At 37.0% G+C, this 14,925-nt stretch overlaps 1 protein-coding gene across 10 annotated transcripts in view; it reads left to right on the plus strand.

The window, feature by feature from the left end:
- SNTG2 (syntrophin gamma 2) overlaps positions 1 to 14,925 on the plus strand; it is a 279,525-nt gene that overhangs the window by 191,908 nt on the left and 72,692 nt on the right. For all 10 annotated transcript variants that reach the window (XM_066994855.1, XM_066994853.1, XM_066994856.1 and 7 more), the window contains one exon: positions 9,029 to 9,158. In XM_066994855.1, the coding sequence (XP_066850956.1) occupies positions 9,029 to 9,158 (130 nt within the window). The remainder of the gene's footprint in view (positions 1 to 9,028; positions 9,159 to 14,925) is intronic.

Below are 14,925 nucleotides of genomic sequence, written 5' to 3' on the forward strand. Positions count from 1 at the left end.
AAATGTTGAAATAAGTATTTCCAATACTTCTTTTACAATTTTACTTAAGCAGCAAGATGTTCTGGAAGTCAGTTGCTAGGGGTCAGGTAAATACAGGATACAGGATAAGCTCTGCTCAACAGACTGTTAACAGAGAGATGCCCAAGAAGTGAATAGTTATTCTGTAGATCTCTCCACAATGAGAGACTGACATACCCTTGGCTAAAATAAGGGCTAACTCAGAGAAAAGTCAAGGTATAGGCAGGAAAAAGGAGCTAGACAGGACCTATGCCATGCAGTTAGACTAAAGATCAGCACTGAATATTTATTCTTAAAGTTAGGGACCAGTTAAGTACCTGTTCCTTACGTTTTGGCCAGAATTTAGACATTCTGGATGCAAGATATTTGCAGTCTAAAAGTGCATCAAAAATCAATGGCATCAAAATTAAGGGAATTGCTGCTGCTTTGCAGTCTAGGGCAATACAGTCACATGCTCAAATACATCCCTTTAATTCTGTTCAGTTGCAGGAAGCCAACTTAAGGAGAGTGAGGTGTTTTTTTTTTTTATTCTTCATCCTCACAATATTTAGCATCTAGTTTTAAAATCTGTACTGCAGCTAAGCACACGAATGTACTCAGGAACCATTCGCCCTTTCCCCCGAAGTTGTGTTGCTCTGGAAAATTGATGTGGCACCTCTTCACTCTTAGTTCTAGTAAATAACCTCCCTTAGAAGATAAAACAGTGGAAAAGGAAAAGTAAAATAAATCCTTCTCCTCCCTCCCTTCCCCCACCCAAAAAAAAAAAATAAAATATATATATATATATATATAACAAATAACAAGTTATTACTCTGGGGGATTGTGCATATTAATATTGCCAGAGTTCAAAGAATTATTACCTTTTTTTTTTTTTCTGTTTCTGGAGGAAGTGAGACATATGTTGTCTTTTCTTCTGCTGTCTGACAAAATACTAAATTCTAACCCACCAGGGTTAGCTCAGCAAGACTCTGTCCCCACTAAATGCCTCAGGATAAATAGCCTTGAGGTTCTGTGGCAGGCCTGCTTTCTTCCCACTAACTTTGACACCAAAATAGCAATAAAGAATTCTGGAGCTAGCTGAATGTGTTGAAGCATGTAGCCTGTGGTGCTCATTATTTAGCTTTATCGCTGTTGTTTTTCACAATGTGTTTTTGTTCCAGAAATGCATTTTTTTCTGAGGCATAGACGGGTGTTATGGGAAAGAACCTGGTTTGCATTGTATTATCAATAATAGTAATAATAAAAATACGATAAAGGAATATTGTTCTGTCTTCTGAAGGCAGACAGGTTTTAGTGTTCAAAGTAAACCTGCCACAGTACTAAGTGAAAATCAAGCACATGGCCATCTATCTTTCTCTAACAAATGTGTATGAATTCCATATACAGTATAAACAGATGGAGAACTGAAAATGTTCAAGAAGTAATCTTTTGCATATAATTTAAACATAATGATGAACTCTGTAGTCTTGACAAAAAGTTGTTGTTGTCATGAGCTATAGACTCCCCTCATGTCGAAAGACATATAGTGCTTGAAACTGAAACTTAGCTGGCATTACAGTGGGAGGCAGTCCAGTAAAAACTGTCCATGTATGTATTGTGTTAGCCATCTTATATGTGCCAGAAAGAAAAAATCATGTATTATATTTGAGATTTAAGCTACTGACTATTAAGGTAGCTCTGAAGACATCATTGAGATAAATTCGATCTTCCTATAATGAATAACATGAAATACAGTTTGGTGGTTTATTATTTAAATTTTTAATCTCTCCAGCATGCTTTCATTGTGACAAAGGAGCACAAAGGAGAATCTAAAAATTTGTCTGCATGCTGATAACTTAAGGTAAAATGACGTTCACCTAAGTTCTTTGGGACTGTTCGCATGCTCACAATCTATTGGGATTGGAATTTAATAGATGAGATTCATCTCATCTGACTGTAGATATCTGGTAGTCATTCACCTACAAATATGCTAAATCCCTGGACTCAGCTGGGAGTCAGTGGATGGAAATAAGGATGTCTTGTGTTTCTTCTGTCTTGCACAGTCACTTATGATTAAAAAAAATAGTTCCTCTGTTCAGTATGTCTCACTTCTAGAATCATAGAATAAGTCAGGCTGGAAAGGATGCCAGAGGTCACCCGGTCCTGTTCCCTGCTCAAAGATGTCTAATGAGATCACATTGCACATGGCCATCTCCTGAACACCTCCCAGGATGGAGATTCTACAAACTTGATGGGCAACCTGTGCCGGTATTTGATCATCCTCATGGGAAAAACAAAAGAAAAAAAAAATGAAAAAATGAAAAACCTGATGTCAAATCGGAATTTGCCATTCTACAAATTGTGTCTGTTGCCTCTCATCTACTTAGGCAACAGAATTTTACTTGCCTGAAGGGGGTGAAATTGAAATGCTCTCCCTTGAATTATCAAAAACCGATGATTGTGCTGAAATTATAAAACACATATTGATAAGGATACATATATTCCATTCTCCACCCCACCACAGTGACCCATCCTACTACAGTTCTGCACTCAAGAGAGGACAGTAGCATGGTGATACTGCATATGTCTTTCAGTCATTCAGGCTGCTTCTGGTCTCCAGCAAGGCTCCTCAGCCTCTTTCTTTGTTCTGCGACTTCAGACAAGGAAAGCATGCTGAGTCTGGCAGACTGTAATTCCAGAGATTTTTCTCTCTGCAACAAAGCCAAGTATCTCACACCTGCATCCTACTCTCTTTTCAGCTGGTGATAGTACGCCTGTTAGTTCCCATCAGCAGTCCTAGCGTAACATTTTGTGTGACTTCATGGGGTACAGGATAAGACACCTAATCAATGCTAGAACCATCCCATCTCCCACAATCCTTTTTTTCTTCTACGTGAGTTATTACAAATTTAATGGGATACAACTGGGAGCTGTTAGTGGCATATCAGTTAGATAGTATCTGTAGAAGCAAAATGTCTGTGTCACTTCAAATTATCTTACTTCATTACTCCAAGTTTAATGCAAAATAAAGCAAAGTTACAATACCAGAAGCAAAATGTTCATTAAAAAAGAAGAAACAAACTTGACATGCAATCCAAGTTTATGTTTAATATCTTGATAGCTTTTTATCTCAATAGTTTCTGTTAGTCTAATTATATAAGCAACTTTGACCATCTTTTGAGGCTGTATTTCATTTGCAGTAGTACACCCCATTATTTTTTAACATAATTTCAAAGAGATTAAATAATTTGGACAATTCTTTTTTGGGATGAATTTTCATTCCATAATCCACAATACTTCAGGCTAATTAGAAATAGAAATTCTGGCAAGAGAGTCATACAGAAATGTAAACAAGCCATTAGAAAACACTGTAAGAAAAGCAATAAAAATTGAATTCAGACATCAAAAAATCATCCAAACAGGAAGGAAGACTGAATGACTGAAATCCTTACCCTCCAATAACGTAAAAATTCAGATTTTTGCAGTTCAGCTGGCATTGAAAATAGATTTTCTCTCAGAAAAGTCTTTTGACTTAAAACCTCTTTATTTACCAACTGCTCTGTATCACAAAACTCCCAGTTGCCATTTTTTGTTTTATTAATATTAATTGACGAAAAGTGTCAAATGTCAGGAAGAGAACTGTCTACCAATACCCATCTATTATTTATCATTACTCTTGCTCAGACAGTGTTTATTTTATTAAAATAAATTAATGTAATAAAAAGAAAAAAAAAAAGACATTTCACAGTGAAAGTGAGTTAAAAATAGGCTGAGTAAAGAAACCAGTGCCTCATGCTATTTAGTGGAAATGCTTGTGGGAAAGAAAGTTTCAGATTGGGATACAAATATGAAAATAATAGGAAATGTGAGGGTAATTCATCCCAAATTTCTAGAATTTAAGAAAAGCAAATATTCTAGGTATTATTATCATTCACACTCATGTGTAGAGTTAAAGATAGTATAGCCATATTCAGTAGAAATGTGAGAGAGACAGGAAGCTTTAGAAACTAATATATTTTAATATATGAAATATGAAAAGGAAAATATTTCCATCTTCCAAGAGCTTTTTCTGTATCTGCAGCATTTGTTTATTTCCCCATAGAAGACACACATCAGCAGAAAGGATCTCTAACATTAGACGTTGAAACATATTCTTGGCAATTAATCTTTGCTAGCGGAATGCTTCATCCACACCTGACGAAGCGATGCTATTCAGATGCTGGCAAACGATGTCTGGTTGTGACTTCACGGCAACTGTGATATTTATCTCTGACCAGACTGCACTGGAAACCACCATGAAATTCCAGTCTTTCAAGATGAGTAAAAGGCCTTCAGTTTTCTCAGCCTTGGAGTTCAAACAATTCTTGCATCAGTAAGACTATTTTTACGTGATGGATTCAGTGATTGCTACTTCGTGATGAAGAATGCCTCCAATCATATGGAAGAAGGGGAAATTCCATATGACTGATGCATCTATTGAAGTGGAAACTGGAAGGATTTTGTCTTGTGTTTCATTCAGAGAAGAGTTTAATGAGCTTTGGTAGTGTCTTAAAATAGTTATGTAAAATTCTCGATAGTGTCATCAGGTGTGTATTTCAAGTGATAGTCAGTGTAAAGGGACAGAGAAGTTACTGCCTACATTTCTGTTTCCTTTTTTTGTGCTTTTTTCTCATTTTTTTGGTGGTAGGTGGCATTTGCAGTCTTAGAAAGATTTGAAGCCTGTTAACCCCATATATAGTTGTGTATAGGTTATAAGTTGCAGTCAGTATTCATTTTCTGCTGTTTCAAACTATCAGAACTCCACTCCATTCACTTCTGGTTCTCATTGCAATAATACAATAACAGCAGGAATAAAAGAGACAGGAAACTCCTCTAGCTGTGTCTTAAAAGTCTTGAAGCCTTCCCCCTCCTTTACCGCTTTCCAACACCTCCCCCCCCCCCAAAAAAAAAGCCATGTCATCTTGTTTTGTGGTGATGTGACTTCATAGCATTTTGAAACTTCTCAAAACTCTTATGTGATATTAAAGCTCATCCTTGTCAGCCAGCAGGAGTAGGTGCTTAGAGGTCCCTCTATTTTTTTATTTTCTGCATTTTGTTAAAATGGAGAAAAGTGTGCTATTTAAGCCTCTAGAATTTGTTTTCACCCAAATTTCAGTGCTGTCTTGGTGCTTGCAGTATGTACTGGTTGTTTCACTTAAAGTGGAAAAAAAGAACTTCATCATTCATTTCATTTAGCTTTTGGTTTTAGTTTGGATAATTGTTTTCACTTCTTGCCTTATATACATTATATTTTACAGACCACAGTGTGATACATACAACAATACCTAATGGAATTTGTAGAGGGAAACAATTGTAATTGAAAGCAAGAAATAGTATAGTAAAGTTGAGCAAGGTTGAGAACAAACCCACTGGATGGTTAGTATGTGGAGCATGAGTCAGCTGTATGCACTTTCAGGGATGGAGGGTAGCCACAAATGGGGCTGTATTAGTAATAACAGAGTCAGCAGGTCAAGGGAAGTGCTTATTTTCTTCTACTTTGCACTTGTGAGGCCACATCTGAAATACCTGCATCTAAAATACTGTATCCATTTTTGGCCTGGAATTTAGGATCCCTCACACCCTACATTTTGGTTCTGTGCAAATATCCTGTCAGTGAATCGTTCAGATATCTAGCTGCCTTTGTTTGAATCTCTTAACTGTCTTTTATAACTGATCACAATATTTTGATAAGGTAAAGGACAGCGGGAGCTTTAGTGTCATCTGCAGTATTGCCAGCACCATGTTTCAAATTAGAAAAGATTGGCTAATTTTTATAGCAAAACTTGTAGTGGAGTTTTTGTTTGTTTGTTTGTTTGTTTTTTAAAAAAAGCTTGATTGTGTGTTAGCTGTATTAGTTGTTACCCTAAGAGTTCATATCTGTGATCTTTCGTCAGCCACTTGTGTAACTTTGTGCCACTTAGATAAGGAATTCACACTGCATACATTCATGTATCTTCTGAACCTGAGTTATTATGTAGGCACCCTATGTGGTGACAGTGGAGTGCACTGTTTTCTGCCTCTGTTAAATTCTCTGGATTCATAGAATCATAGAATCATAGAATATCCCGAGTTGGAAGGGACCCATAAGGACCATCAAGTCCAACTCCTGGCACCGCACAGGTCTACCCAAAAGTTCAGACCATGTGACTAAGTGCACAGTCCAATCTCTTCTTAAATTCAGACAGGCTCGGTGCAGTGACCACTTCCCTGGGGAGCCTGTTCCAGTGTGCGACCACCCTCTCTGTGAAGAACCCCCTCCTGATGTCGAGCCTAAATTTCCCCTGCCTCAGCTTAACGCCGTTCCCGCGGGTCCTGTCACTGGTGTTAATGGAGAAAAGGTCTCCTGCCTCTCGACACCCCCTTACGAGGAAGTTGTAGACTGTGATGAGGTCTCCCCTCAGCCTCCTCTTCTCCAGGCTGAACAGGCCCAGTGACCTCAGCCGTTCCTCGTACGTCTTCCCCTCCAGGCCTTTCACCATCTTCGTAGCCCTCCTCTGGACACTCTCCAACAGTTTCATGTCCTTTTTATACTGTGGTGCCCAGAACTGCACACAGTACTCGAGGTGAGGCCGCACCAGCGCAGAGTAGAGCGGGACAATCACCTCCCTTGACCTACTAGCGATGCCGTGCTTGATGCACCCCAGGACACGGTTGGCCCTCCTGGCCGCCAGGGCACACTGCTGGCTCATATTCAACTTGCTGTCAACCACGACCCCCAGATCCCTCTCTTCTAGGCTGCTCTCTAGCGTCACATCGCCCAGTCTGTACGTGCAGCCAGGGTTTCCCCGTCCCAGGTGCAGGACCCGGCACTTGCTCTTATTGAACTTCATGCGGTTGGTGATCGCCCAGCTCTCTAACCTATCCAGATCCCTCTGCAAGGCCTTTCCACCCTCATTCGAGTCAACAACTCCTCCAAGTTTGGTGTCATCAGCAAACTTGCTCAAAATACCTTCTATTCCTACATCCAGATCGTTTATAAAAATATTGAAAAGTACCGGCCCTAAAATGGAGCCTTGAGGGACACCACTGGTGACCGCCCTATGTGGTGACAGTGGAGTGCACTGTTTTCTGCCTCTGTTAAATTCTCTGGATTGTCCTCTCTCATTTGTGTAAAGATTCTAGTATCTTAGTTTTGATATTTTAATTTTCTGTCTAAATTAGGCATTGTGAATGGATCCTCTTCAAGGCAGCAGTTTGATTGTTTCCATGCTCCACCGTGTATCAATGAATAGGCAATGATAGATCTTCCCTGTCTCAGAGGGATGTTGAAGAGATCATACCATAAATCATTCCATTACAGCACTGTTGCGATATTTATGAGAGCCTTAGATAAAAGGAACTGTGTGCTCGAGGGGTGATTATTTCACTCAGTTTACTTGAAGATAATGTAATTATTTATTTTTTTTTTCACCTTTTCTTTCTTTCTGAAGAGCTGAAACAGAGATCTCCTGAAATGAAAGTTGCACAGAATTTTGACATTGTTTTTAGGTTTTAGTAGGTAACAAGATAATTCAATCATGAAAGGAAAACAAGGGAATCTGCTGATAACATTTAAGTCTTCAGACCAAGAACGTTATTTTTGTTAGCAGCAAGTGTAACACTTAACAACTCATTTAACAGTAAAAGATATCAGTTAATGTGTGTATATATATATATATATTAGAATATTGCATCTTGCTAATATTGTATATGATGGGTATTTTATATTACCTTTTTAGCATGTAGTTTTAAGTCCTCATGCTCACTATCAAACTCCCTATAAATTACAATTGTTAGGTTAATAACTTTTTCAGTAAGTCATGAGTGAGTGACTCAGGTAACCTTTGTGTGTCACTTTGAATGCTCATACTAACATATATCATAAATGAAACGGTAGAAGATTTCACCTTAGATAAGAGAATCCCAGATAAACCCCCAACCCAGCAACTTCACAGAGCAGTATTCTGGATTCAATAGTTTACTTCCTTCTAGTTTAGTACCAAAAGGAAAGCAATATAGCGTTAAAGTATAAATATATCGACTGTAAATATAGCAGAGAGCAGTGATATTCTCCAAGTTATAAAAAAGAAACGTGCACAATAGTATATAAGTAAAATCTAATTCTCATAACACTCATGGACATCTAAGTAACCTATGTAACTCTCTGAAATTTAGTTGAAACTATTGCATGTCATATGTTTTAAAGATATATAGACCAGTGTACTTCCATGCCACTACTGAATAGACTTCTGTTATTCCTACTGAAAAATTTAACAGTCGAAAAAGTGTATCCCACCATCATCCAGATGTGTGGGATTTTAGAGGTAAATGCATAGAGCTCAACTTCCTACAGATAGTAAGGAAACACTGGCATTTGTAGAACGAAGTTGCTTTAAAGATATAAAAGAAGCATAAAAATTGAAGAAAAAAAAATCAATTGAATATTAGCACATGTAGATGCTGTTATGAGAAAGGGCCTTACATTAAAAAATATTATAAAGAAACTTTTAAGTACATTTTTCAAATTTCTGTGTCATAAAAGAACTTAAAGAAAACTTTGCTTAGAATTTTACATAGAAAGTATAGGAATGGAATAAATTAAAACTAGGGAAGGCAGTTTGTTGCAACAGACACATTGCTAGAAAATGAAACCAAAAATTCAATAAAGAAAAAAGTCTTTTGGTTTCAAAAATGTTAATATTTGTTCAAAAAGGTCTAATGCATTCTTCCTGAATACAGTACCCTGAGTTTAGTAATTATAAACAGTCTGTATACTTAAGGGAAGTAAATGATCAGCACATATAGCTGCTGGTGCAGAGAAAGTATTTATTGTATGTTTTGCTGCTAATACTGTCCATTATTATCCTTCTTTTTGTTACCTTTCTTTTTATTTGTAAACTAAAACCCCAAAACTTTTCAAAAGTTGTAAGGATCACTTAAACACTGAGAGATATTGGACAGTTTAAGAAAACTGATATATCTTCCTTTACGGATATATTTCTTCTTACTGCAGATCTAACGCATTTGAAGTGCTGGCACTCGATGGAGTTAGTACTGGGATACTTCAGTTTTATACAGCCCAGGAGAGTGCTGACTGGCTGAGAGCAATATCAACTAACATCAGTGATTTGACACTTCAAAATGTATGTTACTTTCTGCATATTTTCTTGTCTGTGCTGTTGTAAAACTATTTCTAATTTTCCAAGGGCAGAAAATAATTCACATTTAAGATACCATATATATAAAATGTGTGTTCTGGGGGAGAAAAAGGAGGAAGGAAAGAACAGGAAGAGGTTGTCTAATCAATCAAAAGTATCAAGTTTTCAAGCGTTGCAGTGTTCTTATAAATAAGAGAGTAGTAGAAATTCAGATTGCATTTATTATTTTAAAGACTTCTTAAGGAAAAGTATTGATCCTTCTTGGTCATTACACAGAGCTTTAGAAATGACCAAATATTTATTTTTACATTTTTGTAATTAAATTATGCTTGAAATTACCACTTATTGATTTTGAAATAGGCATGTGGAAATTCTGTAGCTAGTGAAGTGTGACTTATAGGGGCTTACTAGGAGACAGTATTTTTTACCTCTGTAAGTTGTCTAGAGGTTGTTTTATTTAAATTCACATTATTTCATCTTTCTCTATGGAAGTGCAAGGTTGCTTATGTTAGTACAAATTATTACTGCTAATTCATAAGTAGCATTTGCTATTGCAAGCAGAAGCATTAAATAATCCTTGGAGCAAAAGAAGTCATTTGGACAGCACGTTATTATTCCAAGAAAGAACAACAAAAAATATTGAAGATTCTGGAATGAATCATAAAGTTAAATAGGCAACTTGAACATGTAGTATATTGAAAATATATTTCAGTCTTTCTGAAATGTTAAGAAATCAATGATGAAAAAACTATTGCACAGCTGTCCCTGGAATAATTTTCTGTGCATGTTTTTAATGTCTTTTTGTTTAGATGTGGTCAGACTGTAATTTCATTTCATGACCGTAATCATGATCTGGTGGCATAAATATCTTTAATTTCTACTTCATACTCCTGGTTAATTGTTGCTTAGTTCTTTAGATTATATTGTGTAGACTTTGTGTTAGATTTCAATGTAAATCTGTGGTCAAAACAGATTATAATTTACTTTTCTGGTCTTCAAAAGTTACTTGGAATCAGATTTGATCAAAATAACTTTTTAAATAAATTAATTATTATTTAATATTCAATTACTTAAGCAATATATTTGACAAAATAAAATATTTTTGCTTATGATGCGTTCTTTATAAATATAGGTCTTGCTATTTGATAATTCTAAGAAAGCTATGTAAATTATTCATGAATTTTCATTATTCTTGCACTGTTAATAGTAAAAAGAAGTGTATGGGAATATTTTTAGAGCACTTCCAGTTCATAGTTCCTAAACCCAATTCTTTTGCTTTTGAAAAAATCCAGTGAATAAATGTCATTTTAAGAATATAGATGAATAAGCCAATAAAAAGTGGCTATAGGTACACGCAGATTTTATCTGCGGTAGGGTTCTAGTCTGTTGTTTTTCAAAATGCACTATATACAGTAGGATGTGTTCTGATGTAGTATCTTCAGTGTATTGTGACCGGTCTGCATAAATATTTTATTTTATACAGAGTTTTTTTCTTGGTCTTCTCAGTTATTTATCACAATAGTGAATTCTCTAAACCAAGTAGTCCACCTGGTGTTCATCTAAGTGGCTGTTCAGGAGAAGGATCTGATAGAAAGAAAAAAAAGAAAAAAAAAAGAAAAAAAATGTGAAAAACTCCTGTATTCAGTGCTCTTGGTCAGATACAGAGTAAAGTCTATATAGAGCGTATAAGAAGAGAATAAACTTTTTCATTCAATTTAGTGCTTTACAGGCTCTGTCAGAGGTGCTGCCTATAGAACAACTAGACAGGTCTGGACACAGTGCTGTTTTAATTACTAATGATTGGAATAGGAGATGTAACAGCCAGTGACAATCCCTTTCACCGTGAACTACTTTTTTTTTTTTTTTTTTTTTTTTTTTAAGACCAAGAATGTGAGACTGGAGTGTAACTTAAGTGTACAGCAAAAGAAAGCTAGGGACTGCCCCCTGTCTCTGACGGGGAAAGGGACATCCACGCTGTTTAGGGCAAGGCCTTCGGATTAGATCTATTGAAAATCCATTCCGGATGCTTTTTATTACCTCACTATTATCATTTCACAAAATGTTGTTGTTGTTGCTGTATTTTTTCTGTACCTCTCCTGCAGTCCCTGAAGATAATCTCTACTGGTTCAGAGATTAATTGCTAGATACACAATAACAGTGGATCTTCCAAGTGATACTGTTGGCATAAAGAATGTCAGCATTCTTACCTGCCCCATTACTATGTATTTAAGCAATATTTTCCATTGTTCAATTTTACTTCTTCACGGTTTTTTATTTTGATTCTGCTAATATTTATCTCTTGATTTTATCCACTCTTCCTGCAGTTTAATCATTCTTAATTCAGCTGTGCATATTTGTGCTACTCTTTTATACATAACTTTTGTCATATACTTTTGCATACCATTTTGAATAATTTCTCTTTGAATTTTCATTCGTAAAGTGCTCCTGATGCAGATGAATTATTTTCTTGTAGTGCACCCTCTCTTTCATACATCACTTTACCCTAATATATTTTATTTTGCCACTTTACAATAATATAGTCTCATTCAGCAACTGGCAGCTCTGTCAGATCTCCTGCTGATGCCAGAAGATAATCCTAATGTAGGCAGTATAAAAATAACTCTGCCACAATGTGACACTTCTGTTAATGTCAGACTACTTTTTTGAAGTACTGAAACATCTAACTTCTTTGCAAAGGCAAGCTCTCTGGGGATCAAGTGTAAAGGAGGAGTTGTCTTTCAATAGTGAAGATGTGAGGAATCATCACTGCATAAGAATGCTACCCCTGGATGCTACCGTATCTAGAAAGCGTTACTCAGTAAATGAGAAATAATGATTCTGGTACCAGCCTGCAGAGTGGTAATTCTTACAAGACAGAGGAGTACACGGAATATTGCAACATTGAGAAAGATGTAAAGGTGTCTTTTCAACCCTCCTTACTGATACATGTCTTGTATGTTTAGCTAGGAAAATCTCCCTGTAATTGTGAGCTTTAGAAGCAGTATGGATTACTTTTTTCTAAGGACTCTTGCCAGAAATTATTCACCGCTCCGTTCATATTCTTGTATTTCACATACTTTTCTGCCAGCGTGAAATTTCCCCATCTTCTTTCTTTGTGATATGATCTCCAATCTTCTCAGTGTTCTCCAAGCTCTTCACATTTACCTTTGGCAGAAGAAAATAATAGAGGTGAATCAGGACCTCACATTTACTTTTTCGTGCACCTTTTTTCCCACAGAAGGAAGTGCAGCTGAAGAAGCTGAGGGGAGAGAGGGAACAGAAACTGCCAGTGAAGCTGCCATGATGAGTTGAAAAGCACAGGGACAACTCAGTCTGAATGTGCATCTGCATTGCACTGCTCCTGTTCTTATTTGCTTAGTTAGAAGTTTTTTGTTTGTTTGTTTGTTTGTTTTTTGTAGGGTGCAGCAATGCTGTGCTGGGGAAGTTCTTCACAATTTGGAATAATTGATATTTTTCTGTTTTGTGCCATTCAAGTACAAGCTATTAAATATGTGAAGCTTTTCTCATAGATCTTGTTTTCTTTCAAATATAACACTGAACATTAATATAGTAATGGTATGCAGAAACACATAAACTTAATGCTGCCAGTTCATTTGCATTACTGAGACTTATTTCTTGTATTTATAACTTTTTCAAGTTTTTCTTTTTTTTTTTTTGGTACATTTTAAAGGTGTTGTTTTTCAGAACTTTAATCACAAATAGATGAATAAATCATAAGCAGGTAAGAAAATGAGTTAGGATACAGTTGTTCCACTTAAAGTATCATTTAAGGTTTTTTTAAATCATTCCAGCAGCTTCATTGGAGAGTGGTTGAAACTTAAAATTTGGTTTCAAAACAGGGATATTTGTCTTTGACAGCTGTTTTAATTGTACATATTGTAGTATTAAACATTTTCTGTTATGCCTTCATGTACAGGTATATCTAAGTAATACTGTATATCAAAGTGGAGTGAAATTTCTGTTTGGCTAGTGAGAGACTTACGAACTCGGAGTTTTGAACTTGCATATAAAAAAGAAAGAGGAGGGAAGGTGTCTTGCTTTCTTTCCATAGCAATATGTGGGGTACCTGTAGATGGAAACAACATCCTTGGGTGCCTACAATATGTAGGAAACACAAATTTGACTACCTCAATAACAGTTCTGCTGGTGGTAGAAAAACGTGGTATTTCTTTGCTGCCTTTTTTTTTGTTTTTAACTCGTAAATTCCCATCTGAAAGTATCACAAATCAAGCCATTGAGGTTGTAAAGAAGGTTGTGTCAGGAAGGCTAGGAACCACATCACCTAAATTTAGCCAAACAATAAGCAGTTGCATATAACCCTCTGTTACCTAGAAAAAAAAATAAGTACCTGTCAAAATCTTGCTTTTTCTCTCTGCTCACTAGAAATGGAGTATAGGTATATTAGATGTAAAAATTTTTCTTTTTTTTTTTTTTTTTTTAGATTTTCAAAGTTAAGTGAGATAAATCCCAGCCTAGGAGATATTTGAGTTTAAGCATGTGGTTCTGAATTATTTCATCCCCATTCTGTTCCTGCCCTGTATGTATTTATTTAAAACAGTGTAGTATTTACAGTTGCTTTATGCTTCCTTTTCCAAACTGCCTGCAGTCTTCGCAGATCCAGGGTTTTGGTTTTAGCTCTCTTGTTGTCTCCAGCTCCAGTTATTATACTGCAGTGCTGAATATTAATGCAGTCCCAGCAAGATGTAGCCTACTCCATTTGTATTCCTGTCTCAGTGCACCAGCTGTGGAGGAATGTAGAGAGCATGTGGTGCTGGGCAAAGTGCAGAGTGCATACTTCTCTCTCTTCAGGATGTAACGTGGTGCAGGAGTTCTTTCCCCTCCCCACAGACCCACATTAGGGCTGCAGCCATCCCTGCTTTGAATGAACTAGGTCTGTACAGTGAAAAGCTGCAGAGTCCAAAGCATTCTTTCCTATTGCCTGTACCAACAGGAAGCTAACTGGTGGTGAAGATGTTCTTCACGGTGCTCTTCCCTCATTCTCCAGAAAAACTGCATGGCCAGTCTCACACTCAATATTCCAGGCACATCTGAACACAATAAAATAAAAAGTAAGATAAGAAAAATTACTCCTATTATATAGGGAGCTTAAGTAGTTTGGACTGAGCCAGAGAGGCAGGTGAACGAGACAGGATCACTGCTAGCCCTGCTTATTTGCACTGTTTTATATTATCGTAATCTTATTACTTAGCATGTCTGTGGTCACCTGCATGGAAATAATATATTAAGTTTATATAGCTTGGCTTCTGTGTAGTTACTTTGCGTGTGTATTTCTCTCCAAAGCAGTGGAGACAGGCTGAAGCTGAAGTTGAAGCTGGGCAGGGTGTGATGGCATTCCTCCTGATGTTTCAGGCTTCCATGTGCCTTTTCATTATGTCCTGCACAAATGCTCAGGATTAGGCCAGTAGGATCAGGCCACTCACTAAAGCAGACCCGTGAGCTCTGCTTCCTTCAGCAACACTGAGCATGTGACCAGTTTGTTTTATCCACATTACAGTGTAGGATTCTAGGGTTCCCACTGGTTTGTTACTGTCAGTGTCCCAAGAAAAAGAAGCTCTGCCGCCTCATCTCCGTCCGGGCCACATGTGGCCGTGCAGCCTGGGGTCAGGCTGCTCTGGGCAGAGCTGTGTGTGGAAGCTGTGAGGAGCCATGTTAGTAGCCCCCACTTTGCTTAGCGGCTGCCTGTCAGCTCCAGTCCCCTCCTTTTGTCCTT

This window comes from Anser cygnoides, chromosome 3 (genome assembly GCF_040182565.1).
Source record: "Anser cygnoides isolate HZ-2024a breed goose chromosome 3, Taihu_goose_T2T_genome, whole genome shotgun sequence".
NCBI classification, from domain to species: domain Eukaryota; kingdom Metazoa; phylum Chordata; class Aves; order Anseriformes; family Anatidae; genus Anser; species Anser cygnoides.